The 23,266-nt window shown below is 42.7% G+C and overlaps 3 protein-coding genes across 3 annotated transcripts in view; 1 reads left to right on the top strand and 2 right to left on the bottom strand.

The window, feature by feature from the left end:
- Positions 1-12,974, bottom strand: part of Lerp (lysosomal enzyme receptor protein) — a 94,093-nt gene extending 81,119 nt beyond the window's left edge. The window contains exons 1-5 of the mRNA XM_075696481.1: positions 12,698-12,974; positions 6,930-7,221; positions 3,315-3,546; positions 1,961-2,169; positions 1,022-1,190 (exon numbers count right to left, since the gene is read on the bottom strand). Coding sequence (XP_075552596.1) covers positions 1,022-1,190; positions 1,961-2,169; positions 3,315-3,546; positions 6,930-7,221; positions 12,698-12,825 — 1,030 coding nt within the window. The 5' untranslated portion in view covers positions 12,826-12,974. The remainder of the gene's footprint in view (positions 1-1,021; positions 1,191-1,960; positions 2,170-3,314; positions 3,547-6,929; positions 7,222-12,697) is intronic.
- A 394-nt stretch (positions 12,975-13,368) lies between these two features.
- mRpS25 (mitochondrial ribosomal protein S25) lies at positions 13,369-15,390 on the top strand. Its single transcript, XM_075696482.1, has one exon. The coding sequence runs from the start codon at positions 13,543-13,545 to the stop codon at positions 14,056-14,058; it is 516 nt and encodes a 171-aa protein (XP_075552597.1). The 5' UTR covers positions 13,369-13,542; the 3' UTR covers positions 14,059-15,390.
- LOC142585598 (nucleolar pre-ribosomal-associated protein 1) overlaps positions 15,305-23,266 on the bottom strand; it is a 68,430-nt gene continuing 60,468 nt past the window's right edge. Inside the window, exons 32-35 of the mRNA XM_075696483.1 lie at positions 23,047-23,153; positions 20,377-20,685; positions 18,990-19,609; positions 15,305-15,457 (exon numbers count right to left, since the gene is read on the bottom strand). Of these exons, the coding sequence (XP_075552598.1) occupies positions 15,387-15,457; positions 18,990-19,609; positions 20,377-20,685; positions 23,047-23,153 (1,107 nt within the window). The 3' untranslated portion in view covers positions 15,305-15,386. The remainder of the gene's footprint in view (positions 15,458-18,989; positions 19,610-20,376; positions 20,686-23,046; positions 23,154-23,266) is intronic.

Genomic DNA, 23,266 nt, shown 5'->3' with positions numbered 1-23,266 from the left:
GCTGTTATGGGCTCATTCTAATGGCCATTCCGGCTGGCGATGGTGTCCACAGCTGATGGCATCTACGTGAACATCCGAAATCAAATCTTAACTGCGCTTTCTGGCGACATTCAGTAGGCAGAGCATTGTGGGCACACCTCGCTCCGCTGTAGCCTTCACAGTGCCATTCATTGAAGGAGCGAAAGTACTGCGAAGAGGGTGTTTGATTGCCAATAACTCCGGTTCTGCTAATGCATTGAAGTACTTTTTGTGGCAAAGTATTTCTGAAACAATCTATTCCAACTTCAAATGCATTTCTAGACTTCGATAAAAAAGTGGCTCAGGGCCCCGTAACAAGAAACAGATTGTCACTGATAGCATTAGAGCAATTGACTAGTGCATTCACATGCAGCAATTGTTAATAACCATGTTCTATACAACACGGTTCAACATACTGCAAACTGGAAGGCATTGCAGCCAGTTGCATCCAAGAACTGAAGGGGTTCTGCAACACCTTACGTTAAGGCCCCTGCTTTTACTTACGTGGTGTATGCCTAGCCATCACGCAAGTGCAATTTCACTGGAGTGTAAAAGAGCAGGCTCAGCTCATCGCGTGCAATGCCTGGAATACTCAGGTCCACCAAACACACTGTGCTAGGTTTTTCAGTCTCTCTTTGAAGAGATGCTTGCTAATATGCCCTTGCGTCATTCAATAATTCCTGCCAACAGTGGCTTTCATGCTGATGAACATCATCCTGCATCCCTACACATCATACAGCATTTTCTCAAATCTTTCCTCAAAACAAAAGCAATTGGAAAGAATAAAGCAGGTGTGGTCATGTGGGACAAGTGCAATGATTTGAAAGAAGCACCTTGCCTTTTAGTGAAAGACTTAGAAGAAGAAGCATTTAAAGGCTGTAAGGATAGCAAATGTTTACAATCGACAAAAGATTTAAAAACACCAAAATGCAAGAAAGTGCGTTAAGAGGAGTCTCAAGCCTTTTTGAAACCCGAGATGTGGCAGTTGCAAATTGAAACGGACCATCTTGTTTCTGCAGTGGGCTGAGGTCAATGTCAATGCCATGAACATCGCTTGTGAACTTGCAGTCCGCCGGATCAGCTCGAAGAAGATCCAACGAGCAAGCGTGCTGAGTCTCCCATTCGACATAGTAGTGGCAGTTTACATCCGAAATTAGCCGTGGGGCATGACTCTGAAAATTACAGTAGGCTCAATAAGACAATCACATCTCATGTTAACCTTTTTGGCTAGTTATCAAAACTTGAGAACCGTATATTCTTTCTGGTCTTACAATTATAATGCGTACTAAATGGAAGGTACAGCACCTTCAATTTTATGTTCAACATTTAGTTTTTTGACTAGCTCTTGTTCTTTCTTTAAGAGCTTAACCCTGTTACGTCCAAACAAAGTGCCACAAAGAAAAATTGAAACAACTAGTTCACGCAGAATCTTGGTTTGACCTAGATCATGGGTCTCGTTAAAAGAAGTTTACGGTGCAAACTAGACAAGGACATGCAGACAATGACAGCTCAGGACTCATCCTGTCACTGTGTTCCAATGTCTTTGTCTAGTTCAGTCTAAGTTTCTTTTAACTAGCTCACTTTTACTTTTATGACAATTACATTTGTTAAAAAGTTAATGATTAATTAGCAAAATAATTTGCAATTGGTTTTGTGAACTATCCACAACTGAAAACTCTTCAGCTCTTTCAAAAATGCCACTGAAGGCTATGCGTTAAGTTTCCTGCGCTGAAGTCAGAATTTCGAGACATCAAACTCTGTAGGATGTGTAATGCATTGAGCATATATAATGTGTTCACCCCAATAGCATCTGTGATATCTCTCGCAATTGTAAGGTTAGAACCTCCAGCTTCTCTCTTTCTTTTTATGTGTGAAAGATCACTGCACTGGCAGTGATGTAACTGCAGCAAAAAGTATGCTTAACTTTACTCCTGGTACTTGCCTTTTCACGGTTTGGACAATGAAACTGGACAACAGTCCTGGGGGGCTTCGTGCAGCCCGGTCTCGGAGTCAACCCAGGACTGGGAGGATACTCAATATAGATGCCAGAGCCATTGGCCTGAAGGCCAGACTCCAGCTGACCAACAGACTTGCATTCCTTGCCATCCAGTATGCAGGCACCAGTCATCGGAGGGTAAGTAATGCCATCAGCTGAACACGACACAAAAGAATGTAGGTTGGGCTCTATTACTAGCTGGCAATAATTTATCTATCAGTTTTTCCTGAGCACAATATGAGCTTGGCTAAAACTCCCCATATTAATATAAACATGCTACCTACTGCACGACAGTAGGGCAGAAAAAAATACAACTAAATATAGATGTTCAAAAATAGAGCAGCTGGGAAGAAATTATCTCAACTCCACAGCACCTATGTCTAAAGCTCACTATTAAGTTATGCTACTAGTGTATTATGGGAACTTGCTAAATTAGTTTAAATAATTGTTTGATGCAGAAATAAGCAATAAAGAAAGTGAACAACAGAATTAAGTGAAAAGACATCTCAGCTTCCCTGGTGGAAGCCTTGTCCCCAAGGCTTCCAGCACAAGACAAATGCCTTCCCTTGCTATATTAGGTTATGTTAGGTAAGGTAGAAACGTCTATCCTTTATTTTCTTTTGTGGTCTGTATTTTATTATTGTTGAACTTTTTCCCGACCAGAGAGGCTTCTGTCAAAACCTCGACTACAAATGTTTCTAAAGCCCAAAATGTGACAATGCGACTTGGTACAACAAAAATAAAAGCAAAGATCAGACAAGGACATTGCTTTGTCTCATTTTTATTTAATTTTTCCTAAGCACACACCTCTCGTGGGATATACATGTGCCTAACTTTCGATGATTTACCTTTACATGGGGCACACAAGCAAGAGTAAATTATAGAAACAGCAGAGAGTGAAGCGCAACACATTGCTTATAGATCAGTGACTTTTTCAGTGACTGTGCTGTAGCAGATTTCACCTACTTCAGGACCTTGCCTGAATAAACTGCTCTGAGAAAGTAACCTCCTGGTATCGCAATTCTGATACGACCCCAATCTTAAGCTGCCACGACAAGGCAACACAGGTGACATCAATCTTTCTTTCTTGTATGCATTTTCTTCATACCTTGCACCGGCCCATCCTTTAACGCCTTTAAAACTTCTTCACAAGCAGAATCTATTTCATGAAACTTGACACAATTTTTGTAAAATTGTAGAACTAATTCGTAAAGTTTAAGGAAAATTTTGGAGAGTGGGCAGGTATGCATTTGCACCATTCAGAACCAACTAGGCCTGCCTGAAGTTCACCAGTGCTCACCAGATGCCATGTCAGAACAAATGTTGATGACCAAACTTGTGGCTGGGTCTGTTGTTTCCACCATGTACCCGCCTACGCTTTTAATCAGGCCCGACAGGTCGTGACGAAAGCCGCTGTCAGTGTAGGCGGTGCAGGGAACCTCTGTGCGTGCAGGTTTTTTAGCGCATACTGCAGATGTCCTCCACATGAGGAACAGCTGGCACTTCATGTCAATGAAGTACTCTGGAGATCCCTGCATGAAGAGATGGTAGCTGGTCTTATTCTTACATTTTCCTCACTATATAGAGGGTGATATCAAGCAGTCACAGCAACCATTAACGTTTCGTCTGCCCTTGGCTAGAAATATCTTTGGCACCATCATGTACACTTTATCGGAGAAAAAAGGTTAAAGGCCAATCAGCCATTGTCAGCAATGGAAGGCTGGCCTTTACTGAATTGTAATAGAGTGTATATACCGTATTGACATGTGTAACAACTGCATTTTTTTTTTTTTCATTTCAGAGCACTGGCATAGAGTGGCTTTTACATTTGTCAGTCATATGACTAAAACAGCAAATGAATTGCAAATGATGTGCAGAATAATGTAAGTATTGGCTACACACTATACCTACATTTCTTTAAGATTCAGCGCTGCTGGTGTCATTGCAATCTTTTACTACCTCGTCAACACGCTCCCAAGCATGGCTGTCCTGGTTGCCATACATGCAGTTAAACACGTGAAACATTCAGCAGCAGCATCAACTGATAGTGAATGCCATGTGTTCAAAATCCAATAGTTGGCAAAACTTCTTTCATTTTTTTTTTGCCTCAAAAGTTGTGTGTGGGAGGGGTGAGGGGGGGGAGGTGTTACAAGAGTAGTACGGTAACTTTTGAAGCACTATCTAGCTTTAATTGCTTATTTTTCATGACAAGCTCTAATTGAATGAATGATACACCATGCAATGAGCGTCGCTGGTGCCGAAGCACAATGAAATTTCCACTCTCAAACAAATGTAGTAACTAGGGTGCTTTCTGCCACACGTGGCAGAAAGCACCCTAGATGACTATGGAAAGTGCCAAGGGCAAAAAACAACCATCACCTGTTACTCAAAAACCAGGTTTCTTTATCTAGGAGAGCCACCGAAGGCTCACACATGTGTCAAGGCCAAGTCTGCGCATGTGTGCCGCTTCCATAATTTCTTGCAAGTCTAGAGTCTCCCCATCCTACAATGATGGCTTGATTGAATTTGGGGTAGCAACCTTTGTATTCCCTGGTGTGTCTGGGGAGATTGGCACCACTATCACCCTTCAAGGAGTGGAAACGCTGCCGCAGTCTCATTAATACATTGGCCAGTTTGGCCAACATAAACACTGCCGCAACGCAACGGAAACTGGTACACCACATTCGTGGCACAGCGCACGTGCTAGTATTCATGCTTAGTAGTACAGGCGACCTGGCGCAGACCATACGCCAGGCGCCTACATAGTTGGGATAACTTGCAGGGGGCTGAGAAGACAAGTCAAATGCCCTGTTTGGCCACCACCTTGTTCAGGTTGTGTGCCATTTTGTGCTCATAGTGCATGACTTCTAGGGGGCCCTCTGTTGAGGGGGGAGGCTTGCTCCTGCCCACGCACCTTGGGCCGCAGCTTCCACAACAACTATTCACCCACTGCCTGAAGAAGGGCTGAAGGAAAGCCTGCCTGTTTCAACTTATTTACTTGGGTCTGAAAACTTTCAGCTGTCTTGTGCTGGCATGACTTCAAAAGGGCTGACCTCAAACAGGTGATAGCTATGCCTCTCAATTAGTTTCGAGTGTGAAGAGGAGAACAGTAATATGGCCTTAGAATGTGGCAGGTAGGCCCAGCACAAATGGTCAAGCATCTCAAAGGAAATTTGTAAGTCTAAGAACTGAATAGACTGCTCTTGCTGCTGTTGAAGGGCAAAATTTAAGGATTTGGAACAAAGTTAGAAACTTCTAGTACTTCCCCAATGACACTGCTACGACTCTTTGTGGTCAACGTTTATCAGGACTAAAGAATCATCTACCTATCTAAACATTATTTTAATACCAAGGTTGGTGGCGTCAAGCTGAACTTTAAGCTGGCGGTCAAACCTAGCGAGGTAGATTTCACACAGGACGGGTGCTACACACGAACCTATGCAGATGCCCCGTTTCTGGGTGTACGGGTTCCCTTCAAATTTTACAAGAGTTGCGCATAGGTAGCACATTAAAAGTTCCGGAAAACATTCTCTGGAGATGCCAGAATTGTTATAAAAAGCCACTACACCAGACAAGTCGACTAGTTCATTAACTGCACGAAAAAGTTCATGCGGAACAGAGTAGAAGAGCTCTTCAATATCTATCAAAATGCTGAAATTCGCACCTAAGTCACTTTGTTGAAGCACCGCTGTCACATCTGCTGAACACTTGACCTTGTACATGCTTTCTGCCACGCGTTTTATCTTGTTCTTCAGTATGTCAAGGCACGCTGCACACAGATGCGATCTTTTGCTGCTATGTGTTTCATGGTAATAAACCACAGTTGCTAGCTACCGCTCATCCTGTCCACTTCGTCTTACGTTCCGTCTGAAGTCACGGCTGTTTTTCCTCTTTAAACATGTTGGACCAACTGGCTCAAAGTTCACTCCTCTTGAAAGGTGCACAAAGAACACATGATTTCACATAATTTAAAGTCCTGAAATTTCATGTGCATACGAGGTCATTCCGTAGAATGCATTGCAGATCATAAAAACTGCACTGTGAAATGCGCAGGGTAAGATTTCTAAGGCTGCACAGCCGCAGCAGCATTGTCTGTTAAGTATAAAATGTAGTGTAGTCACATTAGCCGAGACGATTCCACAGTGTACCACACTCCCTTGATGCCCGGTGTTTTGCTTTAATAAACCACTGATTATCTGTACCATGTATGATAGTATTTGCAAATAACACATTTACAAGATGGCAGAGGAGTCTGACATTATGGCTTGCCTAATTCCACTTCCTTCTCTTAACCTGAAGCATAGATTATTATATACTATGATCAGCGCACATATGATCACAGATTTATAATTCTGTGTTTATCAATGCTGCATCAATCATATTTAACGTCATTCACTAACTGTGCAGTTTCAAGCTGTAATGTTATTACCTTTTGGCGAGTGAAAATTTTGCAGAGGGTTTCATTTCTTGCTATCTATGAAATAGGAACTTGATGCTGAGATTGTGTACTTCCGCACGTACTTTCATCTTCATACCTTCGTTAACTGATTTGTTTTAATAAGCAGTTTGAACCCAGACTGAGGGAATTGTATCTGCTATAGGTGAAGTGCAAATCCGTACCACAGCAACGGTCGCCTCAGAGTAACAAACAGAACTTGAAGGCCATGCTTTTATAAGCTGTATGTGCAGGATGCAATTGAGGAGCCAGAAATAAGTTATGGCCACTATGTTTTAGACACCGCCTACTGCCAATGCAAAAATCTGGGCCCAACTACAGTGCAGGTCAATGGGCAAAAGAGCTTTTGAGTCAACATTGATGGCAAACCTAGGACAACCCAATGAAGTGCAATGTGACCAACTTGTAATTAAAAATTTTTAAAAAATAAAAAGAGGAAGGGAAGCAGGAGTAACTTACAAGATGGGCTGCACAGCTGACTCTGATGGATATCTTGTAGTTTGTGTTGGAGCTTCCAGCACACTGGTTCCCCTTCACAAAGATCCAGCCTTCACTCACTACCACGTTGGAAGCATTGGCACTGAACTCTGCATACACCTCCGCCTTGCCATCAGTGACACGACACGCAGACTTTCCGTTGCACACCGCAGCCGGAGAGCCAGCAGGAAAACTCAGTGGCTCACAGACAGACAGATACATGAAGTCCGAGCGCACGCCTTCTTCTGGAGGAAGGTGCATCTGCCATGTGTTCCTAGATGAGCAGGAGAAAGCTTTCGTGATGCTGAAGCTTTAAGCTGAAACTTCTAGACATCAATTTGTAAAGTGAATAGCAATGCCTACCAGCACCTGCCAATCGTCGCCAGGCACTTGAGCCTTACTCTACTGCTGATGAGTACAGCTGACATGAGGAAAGATGCCTTGTAGTACAAACCAACAGAGTGTATAAGCATCAGCTAGGTTGTATTTGCAGCTTTCAACACTAGATGGTGGCAACATTAGTGGCCACTGTGTATAATATTTCTATGTATTATGGACCGTCTGGATGCCCACATTGGAAACGGGTGCCTGCAAGCAGCATTTTGGCGATTTTGGCCTAATGAACCTGATCAGTCAGACTTCTGGAAAGTCCAAGTCCAAATATGTCCTGATGAGTCTGCTTTTGACAGGTTTAAGTCCGAATGTACCTAGTTGAGTAATTGCAATTAGTCTGAGTGAGGCCCGAGTTATATTTCTTTAGTGAGTCTTAAGTTTTTATTTTGCTGGCCTACGCCTAATTTGAATTTGAATACACCCACTTCTAATTTGAAGGCAACAGCTAAAGCAAAAATGCTTTAAGCCTAGTCTCCAAAAAAAGTCATATTAAGCTGCCAATAAAAGCACTGCTTCCTTATTGTATAACTGCATGCAAGCAAACATAATACTGATAAAACATCTGTGTTGCTACTTTTATAAAACTTCAAAGGGTAAATTATGAAAATTTCACCATGCAGAGTTCATGCACACAAAACACTCCGCGCTGTGTGTGCCTCCTGGGTGTTAGTGAGTAGTGACCGTTTTCATAAAATGACTTAATAGTCACCCCCTCCCCCCGCTGCCACCTGACCCCGTTTATCCTTTTCAGCCCTTGTAATAAACATGTCGCAACAAGTGCTACCCTAAATGCACATACGAGCTTCAATGAAAGCATTACAAAGCTCTGAACCCCCTACAAGACAACCACTTCAATTTATTTTGAGAAAATATCTTGCTCGCGAGCTTCCATCTAAATGCATGGAAACCGAAATTGTGGAATGCATGGAAATTGTTTTTCTCGGCAACCTCTACACTAATTTTGATTATGTGTGTTGCATTTAAATGAAGTTGAAATCGAGTAACTGTATGAAGCAAATTTTTTTATTTCAGCTGTCAAATTTTATGAAGATCTCAATATTTCAAGAAACTTGATATCAAGTCAACAACTAATACCCGTGCCACACGAGCAAGGTTAATGCCATAAGAAGTTTAAGACCTTAAGTTTCTTAAAGTCATATTTCGATTGCTGCTACATATGCACACTTAATGACATTAAACGTTGTGATGGAGATAGCTGCAGCGAAATGGTGAAGTTTGCTTGCCAATCGTGATACAATAAAAATAACAGTTATCTAGGGAGCAGATGTTTAAGAAATGGTGTGAGCAACATTAATAGGCATATTGTATGTAGTTTACTTCAGGAAGGTCATTGTTGCACCCAGCCATAAACTGTTTGAAGCCAAAGCTAGCTCGCCGGCCAATACATAGTGTAGCCAAAGCATTGAAATTGGAAAAATCGTGCTCACAGCTTTTAAGCTATCAAGCAGCGATCCTGAGGAATTTGACCGTGTGCTCCAAGTTCTTCTGGCGTATGTGCTTATTCGAGTCAAACATTGTCGAGAAATTCGAAGGCTTCATTCAGTATGAGGCCAACAAGGCATGGAGTCGTTGCCGTGCTATCGAACAGCTTCTCCAGGCTAACGCACCCACGATTAGTGCTCTAGCCATGCGTAGCGGCAAGATCGCCTGCTGATCTCTACGAAAATAAACAACTCCTTTTAAAAAATTGAATAATGCATTAGTTGTTTTTATATACAAGTTAGCTTAATATCGTCAGAATGTGGTCACCACAGCGGGGACATTGGAAACAAGAGTACGAATTTGACGGCCAAGTGAGTTGTAACAATTGCAACGCACTATGCCACGAGAAAGAGCAATTTCTTAAAGAAAGTGAAGAATATATTAATTGTTATTCACTAAGAATCTGTTTAGTCTCGTCAAAATGTAGAAACATTGGGAACGAGAGTATGCATTTGACGGTCAAGTGAGTAACGAGAGCGCACTATGTTGCAAATGGCATTAAGCTTTAATGCCATTAAGCATGTCCGTGTGGCACCCTGCGAATGACATTAAAGTTTACGGCGTTAGCCAGTTAATGTCATTTTCTGTGCCCATGTGGCAGGGGTATAACTCAGCAATAAAAACAATACCACAATTCTGAAAGTGCACCCAATAATATACTTATATACCTATACCTATATGGACAAAATTGATGTATTATATACCACTCAGAAATAAACCACTGATTTAAGAGTAGGAGATTCGCAAAACCATTGTATCAACATCGTAATAATTTAGCATAAGCTGTAAGTTCATATATCCCCATTTTACACTTAAGATTCTCTGAAACAAACAGTTTGCACAACTGCAATATCTGTTTTTGGTGCACAGTTAGGTTTGTAAACTTCATGCTTTTTTTTTTTAAACTTACCAATTTTCAACAATTTTTGTGAAAGATTTGAAGTTTTATAAGTATTCTTGCTAGAATTTAACTTTCTCTGTTAAATTCAACAACTTTCATTCAGTAAAGTGGTTGTCTCAATTATTTCTGCATTTTACACACATTCTAACAAGGAAATCTGAGATGGCCCCAAGCTGAAGCTTCCTCTTTAGCAGCTTTATTAGATATGACCGTTAATGCCTGAATGGTGCTTAGAATCAACAACCCAGAAGCAAAAGAAATTTTCATTTTACAAACATAAACAAACTCGAAAGCTCCATAAAAGGTTCTCAGAATGGAAGCCTATCCCCCACATCATAACGACTGGAAACATGAAACTACCCTGAATTCCATACAACTGGCTCGATTCTCTCCCCCATACAGAGCTTGCAGCCACATGACACTGAATCCAGAAAACAAACAGATGGCAGAGAAAAGTAAGTGGGAAAGCACATGATTCGAAGGCATGTGAAAGTGAAAAAAAAAAAAAATTGTGAAAAGAAAAATAGCACAAGTGAATCATTCCCGCACCTGAACTGAGTCAGAGCAGACGAGCTCAGAAGAGAATCACATGACACTGAAAGGCCTCTCATATATCACCTAGGCGACAATGCTGGCAGTTGGCGAAATGATAGGAAAAATAAAAACCTAATACACAGGGTCCTTACACATGGCTTTCAACAGGAGCCCTGGACAGGAAATGGTGCCATACGGAACTGAGAAAAACATTTCATAGTTTTCCACTTGGCATGTTTTGTGGCAAGCATTCATCAAGGCCATAACGAAAACAAAGCAATAACCTCCACACGTGGAGAACCATGTTTTTCATCTATGCTCTCATTTGAATTAAAAAAAGAAAGTGCTGCTTTAATGTGCCTTGGTTTACTGTATTGTAAAAAGCTTTTGCAAGTTTTTTTTCAACTACGGAGGAAATTTCATTGTTCATTAAGGAAATGTATTATTGACATGCGCTATTTAACAGTTCATACATTATCAAACAAGGAAATACTTCTGACAGCAGGATTTACTTCATGGCAAGCAGCAGCATTGAGAGGGGGGGGGGGGGAGGACTTGTCAAAGCAGAAATTTTAGTATAAAATAATTTTTTTAAATCTACAATGCAATATGCTCATGTGAAACAGCAAGGCAACAACAATATGAAAGGTTGCGCTGTTACTTGAGAAGATTTGCTACTGTATGTACGTTGTAGCAATGCAAATGTGCCAAGCACTCAGTAACTGAACTGTTTTGTACGAAAGATGATTCAGTACATCCCCTAGCTGCTAGAAACTGACAACAGGATACACGCCCAAAAAAAAGAATGTCCCTGCACAGCTTTGTATCTTGTCAGCAAACGGAATTTAGCTGCATGTGATGACATTTTAATCTAGCATTTTAACTCTTCTGAAGGATCAGGACGCAGGAGAGGTCACAATGGAATTTATCCACAGAATGTCAAGAACCCTTAAGCTTTATAATGAACTGACAGGACAGCTGGAAAATGGAAATCAAACTGTATTATGCGCACAATGATGTATATTGTATACAAGCCTGGAAAAACTGCTCAATAAGAATAATGAGCAGTAGCTCTTTGTCACGTGCCATCTCGTGAAATATTCCGGTTGCGTGCTATCTGTGTGTACCTCACAATGGTATAATTTAAGCGCTCTTCGGAGTCACTTGATTGAGGATCCCTTATCGCGTGATAGTTTTCAATGAAACTGCTGTTGCCGATGCAGAAGCTAAACAATTACCGGATGAAGCTTTCATTGCTGAAGTTATTAGGCCCATGATTAAGCCGGCTAAACAGCGTTCTGAAGAGATAGGGGAGGACAAAGTCCGCAGCTTCTCCCACGCTGTGTAGACACGTCCCCTGTCAACACAGATAACAAAGTGACAGTACAGCGATAGGAACATCCAGTGGGGCGATACCCCGAACCACGGGCGCGTGAGTGGAGCGGCGGGAGCAAAAGCGTCAAACTTTCACCACCAGGAAGGGTTTGTGCAACACTGCATGAAGACGAAGAGAGAATAGCAGACGTCAATGTGAAACTGTGCGCACGGCATTAATGATAGGCGGCCCACGAAGAATGAATTAGGCTTTTCCTACTTTAAGTCAAGTCAGTGGCCCGAAATGCTAAGCGTGCTAATTGCAACAAGACCACAGAAAAAAATACCGAGCCGCGGCGAATGAAGCAAATGACATCATCCGGCCGGCTATTGCCACGAGTCCGGATGCTGAGACGCTGACGTGATAATTGCGAAGTGAACGACGAAACGACCGCAACTGTGAATCACAAAATTTCCCTGACGGTTCCACAGTTCGCGACAATACGCCCAACAGGTGACATAACAGAGGTTTCGTGTCGCGAGCCTGCTGACACCACAGCGCAGACACGCGATGTTCCGAGTTTGGCATGTGCGAGGCTTTCGCGCTTTAGTCATGCTTTTTTTTAAATTGTAACCGGAGCGAGTTGCACATTAACAAAGCGCTAAATGTGCGCTACGTGCGCAGGTATGCTTCACCTTGTTTTAGTCGCCACGAAACGGAAGTGAGCGCAGCTAATGTGCGCGTTTCGCGGCGAAAAAGAAACCATGCCTTCGTTCACATGCAAGTAATAAATGTGAAATGGGACAGTCATATAAACTAAGCAGAAGAAAACGCTTAACACTTATAACAGTGAAACGTGTCACGCGCAAACGTTGGGCAATCGCATGACGCCGCGAATTCAATGAAACGCACGCGCTCGTGATGAGATTGCATGAGTCACGGACACACATCCAACCCTGCAGCCCGTTCCGTACTTACAAGTGTTGTTCAAATGGGCGTGAGCCCGAGAAACCTTGACAACCGCCCGAGCAGCTCGTAAAAGCAGCAGCCACCTTGGAAGGTCGCAACGGAATTATAGAAAGCACACGCCGACTGGCAATTTACCTGAACATGACGGGCCCGTTCACGGTTCCTATGCTGTCCGTGCAGACGTTTTGGTCATTTCCCGCTGCGGCGAGCGCACCGAAGACCGAAAGAATGAGGCCAACGGCCGAAAACTCACGTAAATGCATACTTGCATTAATTTCTAACAACGTCAATACTTCGCTGAGAGTTCAGCTATTCACGCAAACCATTACATTCAAACCAGCGAACACACGCACACCTCAACAACTGCAAAACAACCCAACAAATTGCGCTGTCTTCTCGCTACTTTTTTTGCGCACCGCTTCAGACTATGCTCCACCTAGCGGCCTAACGGAGCGAACAGCCCTAGTGGTTGAGTTTCTCAGTGAGAAACTCTATGGGGGCGTTTCTCTATGGTGCACGACTTCCAGCGCTTGCCTTGGCGTTGGTATGTTTATATTTGGGTCTTATATTTGAACCAAGAAAATTGACGTCTTTTTAGAAGGTCTAATCATTGCTAGAAGCAAGCTCAAACATAAAAATTAAGTGGGTCTGAATCCTCGTAGTAACGTAAGCTTATCTCGAAGGCCATGCTTCAAAAGCTTAGGTTGTGTTCAAAACGTCTAGAACATGACACGTTCGCCCACTAGTTCGCCCAACCTTGAAGCCTAGTCAATCCAGTTTGAAGCCAGAAACTAAGTTAAGCCAAGCCAGATTTCACATCATTTTCCATCCATGTGTTACGTACGTTTGAGAGGCGTGCTTGTTACCAACGTTAAATTGCTTGTGCCCGTGTCGCGTAGTGTGCAAGGTTATCGTTAATTTCTTTCCGAACTGTAACCTTCATTGAAAAGTGAGAAAAGCTACGCGAGCAGGCAGGCAAAATGTCTTTCATGCGAGGACCTGCTCCCGTTCGGAGGACTCTGCAGTATCTCGAGAAAGGTCGCCTGGTGTTCAAGGACCGAGTGAAAATCATGAGCCTTAATTTCAACACTGCCGGAAGAGCCAGGGATCGGCACGAAGGCATGAAAGATTTCGTCTTCTGGTTTCTGCCTCAGGTTCAGTACAAAAATCCTGACGTGCAGGTCGCTATATTCAAGAACATGACGCCGACGCCGTTCGCCAGGTTCTGGCTGGAAGACGGCAAAGAGGTCATCATGGACGTAGACGGAAAGAGCAAGGAAGAGATCCTAAACCAAATGCTTGTGACGCTGGGCAAGACGACTGAGCAGCTACAGAGGGAAGCACTGATGCGAGAGAAGAAAGACACGCCGGCCAACTTCGGCAGACATTACGACAAGTTTTGCATCTGCGAGGTGCCAGGACAAGTCCCTTGCCCGGGAATCGTACCACTGCCTAAAAGCATGCGTGGAAAGTTCCGCCTTGAACAGGAACTGTGAATTAAAAACAAAGTGGTGCTGTTTGGAATTCTATGAGCGCGTGGCAACAAGAAATGTCTGTGAAATCGTCGATTCGTATGAAGTGCGTTGGCATTGTGGCAATACGTGGTCGCTTGTTGGTACCAGGAGTGCTGATGCTGATATTGATGACAATTCAATGAAAGCGACAATCATGAATAGAACTTTGTTCCTGTGCAGATTTCATGAGCATTCTTTGGGACCTGAATGAACATGAATTTTCTATTGCTTCCCTGTAGCTATGAATCAATGGAATCGTAAGGAGGCAGAAGAATGTTTCATCTGGAGCGCATGGTGCATCTCTAGAACCACATTTCACGAGACAGATTTATCTGGTGCCGTAACTACCAGCAGAAAATCCATACAGGCTAGAGCGACTCGCCGTAAGTTTCACGTAAAGGGGCCCTGAAACATTTTTCTAATCCTAAAGTGACTTCACTATCTAAGTACACAGCCTCACAGATCTCCTGCAGCTAATTTTTTTTTTTTTTTAATCCTTCAAGTATAGAAATAGTCATTGCACCAATAAGGAGCTTTCTATCTCCTTTTGTCTCCACTGGCATGTTGGAAGCTACATGGGGAAGGAGGCGAAGCCGCACCTAAAAATTGAGTGTCTCGGCGACAAAAGGGCTCAGCGCAGCACCCCATGGCACCCACAGTACATTTTGCCACGCAGTGCGCTGTTGCTATCTTGGAGGCCACACGCAGAAGGCACAGCTATGCTCAACTGTCATGTTTAGACTGGCAGTGCAAAGATGAACTTATTTTTCTGTATCTTTGAGATAGCCCAAATATATTACCTAACTCAAAATTAGCAATAATAGCATTACCGAGAATGTTCTCGTGATCATGAAATCCATCAATAGCTGTTGGTGGACATCACTGCATGCAATGACTCTGCATGACAGTGCAGAGGCAAGAGCAAGCAACTTTTTAGTTTTTGACATGAGGTTGTGAATTCCCTCATGCATGCAGTGCAATAACATTTGGCTCACATGTTCACAAGAGCCTGTACTACAGATCAGCAACATTTTCTTTATATGTTAAAAAAGTGTTTCAGGGCCCCTTTAAGAAAATTTTATAGTTTTGACTTCACTAAAAGGTTCACTATGAGCTAACAGTGCAAGGATATATAGTACAACAAGCACGTAGCATTCTTTGAGTTTACCTGGTCAAAGAATTGTGATGTGATTAAGAAATAAACAGAAGAAAAATGCTTGAACAAAAGTTCGATGTGTAAAACAATAGGATCATTTATTACAGTTTATGCTCAGTTTGCAGCAACTTAGTAAAATATCTGTACAGTCCCATCAAGGTGCTTTGTTCACTCTCAAGAGCAGTTCATTGAACAAAACGGAGGTTCCCAAGGCTCTGTCCAGTTCTGTAAAGAGAGAAATAGACAAGTTATTTACACAAGTGTGGCAGATTAACTTTATTCATGAAGTACCAGCTTCATGTTTTGAAACCCAAGGCATGTCTTTTAAAAAATACTGATTAATACAAATATGCAGCTACTGCAGTGAAAATAGCATATACGAGTCAAAATAGTTTAGGATGACCAGAATTTATAGCAAGGACAGACATCAGAATTTGTGCCAAGCTGTACATTTGTAAACAAACAGGCACACATTGACACTTTGCTTTTTGTTCTTTGCTGCTCCAAACGATCTTTGCCAGGTACATAGTTTTCGAAAAAAAAACTAGTGTTTCTATTACCTTGTTCGCCAAAAAAATTCAGGCAAAACTATTTTTATGCTCACATCCTCTCGATGTCATGCTTAGCAGCTTATCTTTAAGACAAAAAGTTTTTACTAATAAACATTTTAATTGAGTACTTTAGGGCACATGTTGCAGTTCCAAAAAATGAAGTCAGGGCTCAACAGGAACTTGAATAATACTACCAGTTTCTACATATTTGTTCTCGCAACTGGCCATCAGTACAGGAGTCTTGCATTGCTGACATGGCAGGGCACTTATTCAACACAATTACAATATATGTGCCAAGGTACTTATCTAGAAAATTCATTAGTGAAAAATAACTGCAGTAATATATAAGCAATTATCATTCAAATGCTGATGTCTGACACTGCTATGTATTAATTGGGTAGCACAATTTATCACTTATTTGGTTGGAGATAGTCATTGCTGAAAAACCCCTAATTTAGTCTTAAAATGAGAGAAGAAAGCAAAAAAATGGTGAGGGGCAAGAGGGGATCGAAGGCATGTCCACATAGAATAGCATTACATAAAGGAAACCAGCATATCTGAAGGTACCATGCACAATAACCAAACCACAACTACATAAAATCACTCAAATGCCTTGCAGTCATTTCTGGAGTGTAGTAAAGAATATAGTACTCCACCTAGAAAGACAATATAGAAGCACTTTTTTTTTATGACCATTATGAACAGACAGAAAGTTGTATTCGGCCTAGCTCTGTCCTACATTTGGCACAAGCAGACTGACGACATTAGATTTGTACACTAACAAATGAAAGTAGGACTTCGTTGATACGATCCCCTTACGTAGGATTTTCGATCGCTCACGATCGAGAACAAAAAAAGAAAAAAAATTGCCCAATAGCGCTACGCTTATTGTTTACCAGTTCATGCGTTCCCCGCAAACACAATCTTTCGGCACCAAAGTTCACTACACCGCCAAACTGCGATCGTATGATACGTTTTCCGGCCAGTAGATCCTACGTAAGCAAACAAATGCGGGAGGCGCGCACGATCGAGAGCAGTAGGCGGCCGGCGCGGCAGCTTCACCGCAATACTCTACCGCCCGTCTCACGTGAAAACGCCGGCGCACACTCATCAGTTCGTTATTCCGATACCAGCCAATCACCTCCCATGTCGTCTCACGCATCCCCTTCACATATCTGTTTCACATCGCGTGCTGCCGTTGGAAGCGTACTGCACGCTTTTGGTAGGCGATAATCCAAACGCACCACCGTTCCCCGGTGCAGACTGCGGGCGCACGATACGTTTTGCGGCCGCTAGATCCCGTGTAAACAAGACAAGGCGCGAGACGCGGGCGATGGAGAACAGTAACTGCCTACCGCATCAGCTTCTCCGCAATACTCGCCCGCCTGTGTCACGTGAAAACGGCGGCCGCTCACTCGGTTATTCCGGTACCGGCAAATCTGCCGGGTCTTCGCACGCCGTATTCACAGCTATCGCCGCCAACCCTGTTTCGATAAGCATCTTCACCTGTTTTATAGCGCGTGGTGCGTAGTGACGTTGGAAGCGTACTGCACGCTTTTGGTAGGCGATGACCCAAACGCGTCGCGTCACGTTTTGCTCCGGCGGCAGCCAGCGTTGCCCACTAGCTCGGTTTTGTTTGTTTCCCGTCGCCGTCTCAAAACGCCACGCAATATAAAAACAACAAAACTCAAAAACGTGTCGACAAAACGTGTCTCATGCCGCAACGATTCGCGCTGCGCTTCGCTTTACGCAGATGTCCCCTACAGTTGAGTCTGTCACATTTTTTATTGACTTCGGATCGTACTTTCTTTTTTCTTGCGTTCTTCTCCTTTTTTTCTTTTTTTTTTCAGAACTTATGAACGAGTTTCTACTGTACTAATCCTATAGTCCGCACAAGCACGCTAGAGAAGCTAAAGATTTTGAAAGGCACTGGAAACACCATGCAGGCATGTTCGAATTTCAGTTGACATTAAAATAAGCTTGCAGGCTACTAGTACAATTACTATATTTGCACGAGCATAAGCCGTTATTTTTCAAGACGTTACCAACTTGCAAAAGCACTTCCTGTTATGTAATACAAGCAATCATGCTCCAAACAAACATCCAGTGTTACATGCACAGTGCTGGTGATGGATGAGGGTTGGACGATCACTGAAGCAGGAAAACCATGAACTTTCACCCTGTGGTATTGGACACTTCAGATGTGATTGATTGATGGGGTTTCAATATTTTAACCCAACACTGTGGCTATGAGGTGCCACAGTACAGGAGAATGGAATTAATTTCCACCATTTAACATGCCACGCAGAGCTTTAAACATAAGCCTTTTTTACATAGTGTTACATGCACAGTGCTGGTGATGGATGAGGGTTGGATGATCACTGAAGCAGGAAAACCATGAACTTTCACCCTGTGGTATTGGACACCTCAGATGTGATTGATTGATGGGGTTTCAATATTTTAACCCAACACTGTGGCTATGAGGTGCCGCAGTACAGGAGAATGGAATTAATTTCTACCATTTAACATGCCACGCAGAGCTTTAAACATAAGCCTTTTTTACATTCCTTTTTTATCAGAGAATGGCCAGGAATGGTACCAGCAACGCCGCGCTGAGCAACAGAATGCTATGGCCACTAAACCACAACAGAGATACTAAAAGGGGTCCAATTACAATACGAAAGCTCACTTATTTACTTTGGGTTGAATGGCCCAGTTTACAACAGTGATGTGCATACATTCGGCTTTACTGCACAAACACAGGTGCCACAGCATGTGCACATTGGGACCCTAGATGTAGCACATAGTGCTTTTGTTTTTAAACATGGTTTGGCTTGGAGCAGTCTGCCACAATGTATGTGCAGGCCTAGGTGCATATAGTCTCAAGCAGGGTCGTACCATGGTAACAGAACATTTGTAACATTGTACTAAAGGAACTGTGTTTACACATTGTTCATTTGCCTTGTATAATCTCAACATACCTTTTTCTTCATTTCCCGAGGATTCAAGGTTTGTCATATTATATTTGAGTGAATACAGCACATTAACTACTACAGGATCGAACAACGTCAACTAACATATAATACCTTTCAGCATCAAGATTCCTGGAAATATAGTGTAGTCCCCACATGTCATAATTCCTTTAACTGTGCACTCACTGCAATGTGCAATGATACTGAAGGCTGCTTTTGCCAAGCTATGCTTACCAGGCATGGATGCATTCACTCTCAGCAGCACCACCTGCTTCCTGTACAAGTCACTCTGGTCCTTGGGCAGCACCTTTGAAGCTTTGCTGAACAACAAGTTCGCAATCTGCAGAATGACAGATGTCACAATGGGTCTGGCATCCCCACCACCACTGGCCACAATTTCACCCAGCGACCAATGAATCCTCGCCAGAAGCTTTTCGAGGCAGCGTCCCCCATGAAAGTTCACCAGTTCCGTGGCGTGATCAGATCCACTAGGACCTTCCAACCAATGGAGCACCCACACAAGCAAGTCCGAATTGAAGTCCAAGCTCTCCGCACCATGTTGCAGTGAAAAGTCCAGTGCCGCAAGCCATTCCTGAGGCTGCGTCATGTCGTCTGGCTGCCAATGGTGACATATGGTGGCAATGGCTTGGCTTGACTGCTGGCAGCTGTCCGCACTGTTCACAGCTGCAAGCCGTTTCCAGTAGTTGAACAGTTCAAACACAATGGCTCTGTTGGGCAGGCAACAGTTCTGTGCAGCTTTGCTCTTTCCACTGGCCTCTCGAGAGCGCACAAAGCACAGCATGTCACTGAGTTGCTCACTGAACTTGGTGAATGCATCTAGACTTTGGCAGTCCCTGTCGAAAAAAAAAGGGTTGAGCACCAATTCATGTCTGCTTAAGCATTAAATGCAACTGCTCCCACTGAGCTGCCATGGCATATTTGCTGCTTTCGTGACTACTCTTAAAGTTCATTCAAACTGTAACCAGATGAAGGCTTACACAACTAAAGTTTGGCTCCAATGATAACTTCATGTGATGCAACATCCTGTACCATTTCTCCTACTGCCAGGAGGTTGCAAACTGAAAAGGATTGCCTAGACTGTTTAATGTGATCATATCCTGTGATCACATTAAAAGCAAGTGAATTGTACTCTTTCAGGCTGTTCATGCCCTTATTGAACTAACTAAAAAAAAACTAACCATGAAATCATAAACCAGCACCTAAACAGACCATAGAAACAATAGATCAAGACATGCTACTGCTGACAGCTGAAATACAAGCTACAATGCATTAGAAGATAAAGGCACATTCGAGCTATGAAATTTTGCAAGGTTTGCCTGTGGAAACCCAAATCTCCAATGTCACTCGATGACATAAGTGGTGCTGTAGTTATGGCACAAGAGAAATTGACGTACGGAAGATTACTCATTATGTTTCGTTCTGCTCTACTAGTAAATCGTTTCCTTCCACAAAACAAGTACAGAAATGAAAATCAGCCGCCACCTTTTGCCAAACAAGTGGGAAAGTGCCACTTAAGGCCTCATTCACTGTTTTAATTTTCCACTAGACAGATGATGCTTTTGTAGTGCCAAGTTTGAGGTTCTAGCAGTATCAGACTTACATGATGTACTTCCGTGTGCTGAACAGCATCAATAGGAATTCATAGGGAAAGTATTCATAGTAGCGAAGACTCTCCCGCTTTGCACGGATGATAGCGGCCTCATCATCTTCTTTCGGAGCGCCCTCTTCTTCTTTGTCCTCCTCATCAGCGCTTTCATCTGATGCATCTTCATTTTTAGGCACGCTGCCTTGTTTTCTGCTTCTGGCCGCTTTCAAGTCCTTAACTCTTAAAGTTTTCACAAAGCTGGACTTCCATATGTGATGGACTGCTTCAAACAACAGCTCAGAAATGCCTTCCTCTTCCCTATTCCTGAAAAGGAACAAATAATAAGTTATCACCATTACAGGAACACTGAAAGTAAATTTACATCAAGATGTGTATTTATATACAGTAGAACCTCGTTTATACGTTCTGGAAAAAACTGTGAGAAAGAAACATACTAACTGGGAAAACGTAGGTATGATCCGGAGTAACAAAAAAATATGACAGACTCAACTACTGTGGACATCTACGTAATGCGAGGCATCGCACGGATCGTTGCGGCACAAGACGCATTTTGTTATTTTCCTATTCCGTAGCTTCTTAAGAGGGCGACAGGAAACTGAAATTAAATCAAGTTGGTGGGCGACGCCGGACGCCGCCGAAGCGAAATGTGACGGCCACATCGCGCCGCTTGCAGCAAGCAACGGCAGCACGTTTGGATTATTGCCACCTTCTAATAGCATACAGTAGGCTACCAAAGGCACTATGTGCCACTTGCTGTAAAACAGATAGGTGAAGGTGCTTATCGCAATAGGTTTGGCGGCAATAGCTGTGAATGCAGCGTGCAACAGCCTGGGCAGAGACTTGCTGGTACCGGAACAATAAACTGTGCGCGCTGTCATTTTCACAAGAGACGGGCGGCTATGTACTGTTCTCGATCGCACGTGCCTCACATATTTTCTTTTTCACATGGGATCTAGCGGCCAGAAAATGTATACGATCACAGTCTGCAGCAGGGAAGGGCAACGCGTTTCAGTTATCGCCTATTAAGAGGAAGCTTTAGCTCGGGCCCAACTCCGACGCGGCCTATTCAAATACATGTAAAACGCAAAAACGTTTTTATGAGATAACCCCTGGACCGATTTTGATGAAATTTGTTGCATTTGGAAGAGAAAGTTAAATTCTAGTGACTGTTGGAAGCGGAATTTCGATTTAGGGCTTGCATTTTCCTAAAACGATTTTCAAATATTTGACCGTTTGAAAAAAATAGAAGCACGAACTTTACAAATTCATACCTATGCATCAAGAACTGATATCGCGGTTCTGTAAACGGCATCCATTAGATCTTTCAAAGCGGACAAATTCAATATGTCATTTTACATCTTACATGAATTTGTTACGTTGGTTACAATGGTTTTACAAAAGTTGTATCTCCCTATGATTAAATTTTTTTGTATTCATGTGTAACATATCAATTTTGTCCGCTATGGATGTACTTTTAGATGCAATTCACAGAATTGTTTTATAATCTTTAGTGGTTGAGTTACAGAGTTGTAAACTTGATAGTTTCGTTTTCTGAAAATTTTTGATTTTCGCCAATTTTTAATAAAAGATTGACGACCTAACTCAAAAATTCGAAACCAACAGTCACTAGATTTTAAGTTTTTCTTTTAAATGCAACAAACCTCGTCAAATTTGGTGCAGTGGTTGCCGAGAAAAACGAATTCTCCTTTTACATGTATTTAGATAGGAGCACTCGAGCTAAAGCTTCCTCTTAAAAGCATGCGCTACGCTTCCAACAGCACCAAGCGCTGCGAAACATATAGGAGAAGATGCTCATCGCAATTGGATCGGCGGTGATAGCTGTGAATGCCGCGTGCAACGACCCTGTGAAGATTTGCTGCTACCGAAGTGAGAAAATGAGTATGCGCCGGCATTTTCATGTGATACAGGCAGGCGAGTATTGCGGTGAAGCTACCACAGAGGGCAGCTATATATTGTTTTCGATTGCGCGCGCCTCCTAAATTTTCTTGTTTAAGTGGGATCTAGTGGCCGGAAAACATACCATACGGTCGCAGTTTGGCAACACACTGAACATTGGTGCCGAAAAATCGTGTTTTCTGGGAGCGTATGAACCAGTAAAACATAAGCGTAACTCTATTGGGTCATTCTTTTTTTTCAATGTTTATGCCGGGAAAACGTATGTAATGGGAATGTATCAACAAGGGTTTTTTTACTTTTAGTTTATTTGTGTGTGCGCATGTGCAGATGTGTGTGTGTATCTGTTTGTGCATGTGTGTGTCTGTGTTCCTATGGTTCGTTGCATAGTGCTTGATTGTTTTCACTCATGACTGTAGTACCTATACAGTGCTTGACTGTTACCACCTGGGACACAATGTAGTATATTTCGAAGTTCTCACTGTATAAGAAAGCAGTTTAAAAACTTTTGTTATTTTCAAATGTTAATTGCATGTATTTCTTGTGAGCCTGCATGCTTACATAGTGTTGCATTTCCCACTACAGCCTGTAATAAAGGCTACTGTGGTATGTATATGTATAAATAAAGTAAACAAACATAAAATGTACACAGTATGTTTCAACATGGCACTAATGGCATAAAACAAAGGCTTACAGCGTGAGCACAGCAGGCGCACAGGAATTATGGCAAAGCCCATTGACAAGACTCACCTTTCCAAAGCAGCTGGCAACCACATCAGAAGTCCCTGCTCTCTGCAGAGAATACGAGCAGCCTTGGGAATTTTGGCAGCTGCAATCAGCAGCTTCAGGATAAGCTCCTTCAAAAGGAAGAAAAAGAGAGAAAAGGGTGAGATATATAGACACCGCTTGTTCACTACTAGCTATATTATTCTGGCACAATGGGCTTGAGCATGCCAGCAAATATATCACA

Source organism: Dermacentor variabilis, chromosome 6, assembly GCF_050947875.1.
Source record: "Dermacentor variabilis isolate Ectoservices chromosome 6, ASM5094787v1, whole genome shotgun sequence".
In the NCBI taxonomy this organism is placed as follows: domain Eukaryota; kingdom Metazoa; phylum Arthropoda; class Arachnida; order Ixodida; family Ixodidae; genus Dermacentor; species Dermacentor variabilis.
This window is presented reverse-complemented; position numbering and strand designations above follow the sequence as displayed.